A 7,152-nucleotide genomic window follows, 5' to 3' on the forward strand; every position below is an offset into this window, starting at 1 on the left:
TCCAAGAAAGTTTCATGGAAGAAGGCAATATTCAAGCTAAAATTTCTTAAGGCAGAGATGGGGTGAGAGATTTCAAGGAGAGAAATGGTAAGAGGTAAGACAAAGAAATGGAGAGTCATTTAGTTTGACTGCGTTGTAAAGGAATAAAGTGAGAATGTCGCATGGGGGAAAAGGACAACTGAATGCTCAAAGGTAGAAAGGTGGGAAGAGATTTCTCTCTCATCCTTCCTTTATATTAAAGCTTAAAACATCACTGAGACTTTTGGGACACCCACTCTATATGTGTACATCTACTGAAAGAGGGAAAGGAGGTTGGGAACTTAAATAGAAATGGTTTTCCACAGTTTCTACAAGGAATGAGCAAAAGGTTTTGTGAAATAAGTGTCTTTGTTCTTCCTTGCATCCACCCATAGGTGATTCGTGAGATCAAGGAATTTTATAGGGAAACATACAACAAGATGAAGACTAAAGAAGGCCCCTACAAGGAAACCCTCAAAGCCATCCACCATGCGGTAAATCTCCCTTCCACACTTAGTTTCTCTAACTTCTTCACAAGAGAGTGAGGATGTGAGTGTGTGTACAGGTCTATGTCATGCCAACTCAGCTAATAGTTGAACCAGGCTTTTCTTTTCTGCCTTTTTTTATGTGCCCTGTGCTTATCCCATTACAGCTAGATTGTTGTGGCTTGACTGGAGTTTTGGATCAGTTGATCACGGACACCTGCCCTAACAAGGACTTGATCTCAACAGTAACCATAAAGGTAAAAGCAGCCATTTCTTCTCTCCTCATCACACCTTCCCACACCAGCTGTATTGGCCAGTCGCCATTTAATATCCAAGCATCTTCTAAAATAAATCCCTCCTCCCCTCTGGGGTAACAGGCAGCTTTGTCTTTTCTATTCTTTCCTGTATGATACCCTCCTGCCTCCATTTTGTCCACAACAGCAAAGCAGGAAGATCTAGATGTTCCTTGGCAATCCCTATCTCATACAGAGGGTAAAATTTTCATAACTTAGAGCTCCCTCCTCTGACTTGCCATACAAACATTTTTAATATGACACATTTAAAAGAAGAATGAATGTAGAGACCTGGCTTCAGCTCCTTGATCCAATGCTTAACGTCTATGTTATTGAACAAATAATTTTGATATCTCTGAGCCTATTTGGCATCTATAAAATAGAAATAATTTACTACTAACATTCCAGGATTGTCATGAATCTCAGATGACAGTGAAGTATGAAATGCTTTCTAAATATGAAGTGCTGTATTAATGTAATTTTTAATCAAAGGAAAGTATGTAACCTGAGACCAAACCTAAACTCTAAGGTAGCAGCTTAAAATTTTACTTCTCTCCCAGCCAGTTTTTAGTAACCCCTTTTCCATATTTTTCCAAGTTTTCCTTCTTAGCTTTCAGACAGGATTTCTTCTCATGAACTATCTTGTTCTCTGCATTTTCCCCATTTGTGATCCTCCTCGTCAGTCTATCTCAGAGCATACTGTTTGCAAAAACATGACTAGTATCTAATAGGGAAAGTTGGGTCAAAGCATGGGTTGTGATACGTGTCCTTGTGTTGTCTCCCTAAAGCCTTGCCCAGTAGCTATTGAGGAAGTCTTCAACAATAAATTCCACATCATTGGAGCTGTCGGCATAGGGATTGCTGTTGTGATGGTGAGTAGGAGCAGGGGATGGAGCGGTTGGTTGCCCATGGTGTAATGCTAGGCAAGGTTAGAAAGGAAGTTCTATAATCAGGTCTGGGTCACCTGAGAAGGTTCCACTCCAGAATGGGCATTGGCATGAACAAAAGTGTGCCACTGAATAGGGCCATTAAACCAGGATATGAATGAACAGGGTATTTGTTAAGTGGTAGATAGATGAGTATCACCTAGAGAAGGATAATCAGGGAGGAATAATTGGAAGATCCCCATGTCCAGATTCAATGGGCTGGGGGGAGCCCCGTAGCACTATGCTATGTGTGAGTCATACTACCGATTATGTTGGCACTGATTCTCCACCCCCAGCTTCATAAGTATGGATTACTCAGTTTTCCAAGGGCTGATGTCAGATTCCATATTGTTATTCAGGCCCTTGACTAATTTGTCCACAGTCCTAGGACTATTTTGCCGTTATTGCAAACTCTTCCCTTACCAGCTTTTTTCCAAACCAGTTCTGATGGCTGTGAGCTAAATTTGCTTAACTAACTTTTACCTCTTAATTTTTTAGTCAGTAGCATCAGCTCAAATCAGCATGAGCGCTTCTGGAAAGGACCTTAGAGATTATCACATTCAGTACATATCTTAAAAAAAACTCCAAAAGGTAGCCAGCTAAAAAAAAAGAAGAAAAAAGCCCTGAACTAGTGAATAATTCACTTTATGGCTAATCAACACAGCCTGCAATTTATTCTGAAGTCCCTAGACAGTAGCCGAGAAGAGCTGCCCTAATAATAAGTAAGCTGTCTAGGAACCTACCTAGTTCTTTTATCTCTGATGGAAATAGGCATAACCAAAGAATAGCCAGCCAAAAAGAGAATGATAAGGCAGGAAAAGACTTTGACCTTTCTTAAACAAATAGGTTTTTGTCTAGTCTAGGCAAAGAGCTCTGACTGAGACAGATCTCCCGCTTGAATTCCAAAGCAAAGACCCACTGGTAGGCATCTTCCTCTTGACCTGTCCCTGATATCCCCTGAGCCAGTCCTCATAGTGCAAAGGAAATAGTTCTGAACTCGTCCTAAGATCTGGATTCTGGTCCAAGTTTTGCCATTTTCTCCTTTGACTTTGGTCAAGTCCCGCTGGGCTTGTTTCCTCAGGGGATCCAGAGCCCAGAGGAGCTTAGGGATCATCTAGTCCAGTCCCCTGATTTTATAGATGAGGAAACTGAGGCTCAGAAAAGTGAAATAATTTGCTCAGGGTCACACAGATAGCAGTACTAGAATTGAGACCCAGGTCCCCGAACTCCTAATCTCATGTTCTCTCTACTATACTGTGTACTGCTGTCTTCTGTGAAATGAGAGATTGATCTTCCTCACTCTGACTGATTTTCTTACACTAAAAGATCTCCAGGGTAAGTAAGAAGGTTCCCAGCTTTCAGAGACAGCAGATTAAAACAGAAGTTTTAACAGGAAATTCTCTGATACCCGAGTTAAGTAATAGTTTCCTATAAACAATGCCCTACCTTAAAGACAGTAATTCCATTACCTTCCCTTCAGCCTCCCCCTTTCTTCCTTTTTAAATGTTTTATTGATGCACTTCATTTTGAAAAAATCAGTCCTTTCCCTTTGATTTCTCATCACCTCCCGAATAGAACTCTCTCTTATTGTATATAAGTACAATTTAAGAGCACAAATAATTCATTAACCATGTTTATTCTCTATGACCCTTGTGCATCACCTTTCTGCCAAGAATAGGACAGCCTGGTCTCCTTATGATAAAACCATCTCATTTCTGGCCTCTTTTTTTTCCAGATCTTTGGCATGATTTTCAGTATGATTCTATGCTGTGCTATCCGGAGGAACCGAGATATGGTCTAGAGTCTTTGCTTTCATCCCCTGAGCAGGAAGATCTGCCCTCTAGAACTGTTCTGTTTGTGTCTTTTGTTTTGTTTTGTTTGCCACTAACTTTAGTGTTCATTCTGCATTTTTAAACAGACAAAGTTGTTCTATATTTGTTATCTTTTTAATGCCTTATTTGATACCGATGTTTGTAGTTGAGGGTTTTTTGGTTTTTGCTTTTATGGTTAAAGAAATCCTGCAATGAAAGGTACTATATTTGCTAGACTCTAGTTAAAGATATTGTACAGAATAAAGGACCATATTGTTGGCCTTTTAAATAGATATAAACAAAATACGTCTTATCTCAGATTTAATCAGGTTGTAACTTATGTTGAAGACCATTTCATACATAATAAACATTATGACAATAAGTCTGACTGGTTTTTTTATATCACCTCCTCTCCCATGACCATTGAAAAGGAAATTGTGTTATTGAATTAAATGCCTACTATCCCCTTTTTTTAATGCTTTATTGATGCCTTGGGTGTCTTCCCTTTTCCTACCCCCAATCCATCCAGAAATGGAATTTTCTTGGTTGCTGTAGTGTCAAAACAACCCATCTGTCTGGTGAGTCCCACCTTTCAGGCCCCCTAGAGTCTTGATTCATGATGCAATCGCTGAATCTTGAGTTGGAAGGGACCACAGTAGTCTAGCTCAAGCAGTACAGGAACAAGAATCCTCTCTGCACCATGCCCCCACATATGATCATACATAAGCACTCCATCCAGGGGGAAGCCAAGGTGACCCATTCTCTGAATTGTTACAAAGACTTTCCTTTCATCAGGCCTTCATTCATTTCTGCAAATTTTGCCCATTGCTTCTCCTTCTGTTCACTCTGTCAAAAGGAAAAAGCCTGATCCTTCCACATGATAGTTCCTGAAATGCATAAAGAAAACTATCAAGTCTCTGTTAGCTGGACATTTAACCACTTAACATCAATTAGCTTTTATAAAGGGACATTTACTTTAAAGATGTAACAAGAACAAAAGTTAAAATACACACCACCACCCCCAATATTTTAGGGACCCACCCTCCCTTATCTTAGGGATCTAACACCTTAGTTTTACAAATGAGGAAGCTAAGGCTCAGAGAAAGGGAGTAATTCCATGTCAGTCTCTGAGGAGAGTAGACTCACTTTCAGCACAGTTCCTCCATAGCATTGGTCCCACCAAGTTCACATCCAGGAGCATCACCACCAGATGAGTCCTTGTCTCAGCCACCTCTGTTTGTGTCCTGACAGTCATTCTTTGCTCATCAGGGTATCAATGCCAAGCTGACTACACAAAACATCGAGTTCCCAGAACGTCTAGTTCCTTCACCTAGAAGAGAAAAAAAACAAATAAGACCAGCAAAGAACTCAGGCTTATAGTCCCAAAACCATCTAACTTCTGGAGATGACCCAACATATCTTCCCTTCCAGCATGATCTCTCGCTGGGCACCATTAGTAGAGTCAAAGAGAATGACCAAGATTATGTTACCAAAAAGAACAACTAAGTCTTTTGTCACTAGTCCCTTTTGGGAGAATAACCTTGCTTCTCACTATGTAGACAATCAAAAAGTCTTCTAACCATGTGATTAGCAGACTGGAACCAGTTATAGAATACCTACCAATGCTCAAGTCTTTCCAAGATGCTTCAATTGCATGTCATCACAAATCTCCTGGATACAGGCCCTTCTCATGGAGAATCAGCAATACCTTGAATATGTGCCATTCCCTATTAAAGATGGATGGGGAAAAGAACCAATAGGTAGGACGAAATGCAAAATTAAAATGGAAGCAATCTTCTAAATAAGGTGTGATTAAGGATGCATTTAAAACAATATTCAAATTAAAAATTTCCTGCCTTCATATTGACTTTGATAACCCCAAATTAACATTATGTTGTATATTCATTTATTTTGTTAAACATTTATCAGTTGCATTCTACTCTGGTTTTCACAGCACATCTCTGATATAAATGAATTAGCCTTGGGAAAGAGAAAGTCTACCTCTTCAGAAACAATAGCTAAGGAGGAGATAGTAGGGAAAGATATTTAAGCAATTCATAATAAAGAGGAGGGTGGGAAAAGGTGCTCTCAAGTGAATGGCCTGAATTTTTTTCACTGAAGTGTGATGTGACATCCTCACAGGATGGAAGGAGAAGTTTCTATGAGAAGTATAAGGAGAGGCAAAAGACTTGAATACCACTGAGGCTAGCAAATCCTTAAGTGAAGCCCAATTGATATTAGATACTGTTGTTTTGTCTTTCATTTTCAAAGGCAACGAATGACATCATAGAATGATGTCTGTCTCATGTACTTGAAAGAAGAGATATGAAAAGATATTTCTAACCCATTCCTTTGCAGAGCTGGGAGCACATTGTACATTTTTCAAACATTTTCAATATATTGGTCAGTTATGTTAGTGTTTTTTATTTTCTGTCTTTAAAAAATATTTGTTCTATAGGATGGCTCTCTGGGAGGAGGGAGGGATTCTAAGGAAAACTATAGTGATGTAAAAAGACAATGTTCATCACTATCAACTTATTTTTTAAAACATGAAAGTCCTTGCATGCCAAGATATTGAGCTCAAATTTTACTCATTTAGCCATCAGAATCCATTAAAGCCACTGGGAGTTATTAAAACCATTGGGAGTCTTTTTGTATATTATGAAAATGAGACTGATAGGGGTGAGAAAGATGGACTGTGGTGAGAGAGTGAAGGCAGAAGAGCCTGCTGTTGAGAGTGAAAGTAATTGCAGTAGTCCAGGCTAGTAGGAATAAGGGCTTCTATTAGTGTGGTAACAATGGAATTAGAGATGAGGGAAGAAGTGTAAGTAAGTGATATTGTGCAGGTAAAATCCATTGGTGATTGATTGGCTTTGACAAGCCAAACTAGAGAACAGTCAAAGATAGCATTCAGATTTTGAACATGAGAGCCTTTGTGAAAGGTAATACCATGAAAGCAAAGTCTGAAAGAAGGATCAATTTAGGGCAAGAGATAACTTCTATTTAAGACATCTTGACTCTAGCCACTGATGGGACATCCAAGTAGAGAGATCTTTTGAGTAGTTGAACGTGAAGCTGAACATCTCTCATGAACAGTCAACCCCTGCCCCACCCCCACCCTCACCCCCCACCCCCCACCCTGTAACACACCTCTTTCAAGAATTTCCCCACAGGATGGGCTCTGCTAGAGCTAAAATTCAACCTAGAAGTTTGAGGACTTGTTCCAAAAGGAAGACCATAAGAACTGGTGAAACAATCAGCAAATGAAGATCTGTGAAGTCAACTGGTTTCACAAATGACTTTTCACCCTGAGATAGTTGCATGTTGCAGCCTGAGTGATTGCCTCCCTCACAGTGCTGTTTTCCAGAGGGAGGCTGAAATGATATTTTCCGAAATAAATATGGCCTTATAGTTGCCATTACTCATCAGAATCTTATAGGTCCCCTTAACCCTGGGGAGGAGGGAAAATTGGGCAGGAATGATGTTCTCATTGGGCTTTAACCAAGGCATAGGAAGCCTTGCTCAAGGACTCCTGGGCATCCCTAGCAAAGCTACCTGCCCTGGAAAGCTTCCAAGTTCTGTTCACTTCTCTCTCTTCTCAACTCCAGTGGTGATGAAA

The 7,152-nt window shown here is 40.0% G+C and overlaps 1 protein-coding gene across 1 annotated transcript in view; it reads left to right on the forward strand.

The window, feature by feature from the left end:
* The window catches only part of CD9 (CD9 molecule), a 52,097-nt gene extending 48,182 nt beyond the window's left edge, over nucleotides 1-3,915 (forward strand). The window contains exons 5-8 of the mRNA XM_072653710.1: nucleotides 414-512; nucleotides 671-760; nucleotides 1,585-1,668; nucleotides 3,458-3,915. Of these exons, the coding sequence (XP_072509811.1) occupies nucleotides 414-512; nucleotides 671-760; nucleotides 1,585-1,668; nucleotides 3,458-3,523 (339 nt within the window). The 3' untranslated portion in view covers nucleotides 3,524-3,915. The remainder of the gene's footprint in view (nucleotides 1-413; nucleotides 513-670; nucleotides 761-1,584; nucleotides 1,669-3,457) is intronic.
* Nucleotides 3,916-7,152: the final 3,237 nt, after the last annotated feature.

This window comes from Notamacropus eugenii, chromosome 3 (genome assembly GCF_028372415.1).
Source record: "Notamacropus eugenii isolate mMacEug1 chromosome 3, mMacEug1.pri_v2, whole genome shotgun sequence".
Lineage (NCBI taxonomy): Eukaryota > Metazoa > Chordata > Mammalia > Diprotodontia > Macropodidae > Notamacropus > Notamacropus eugenii.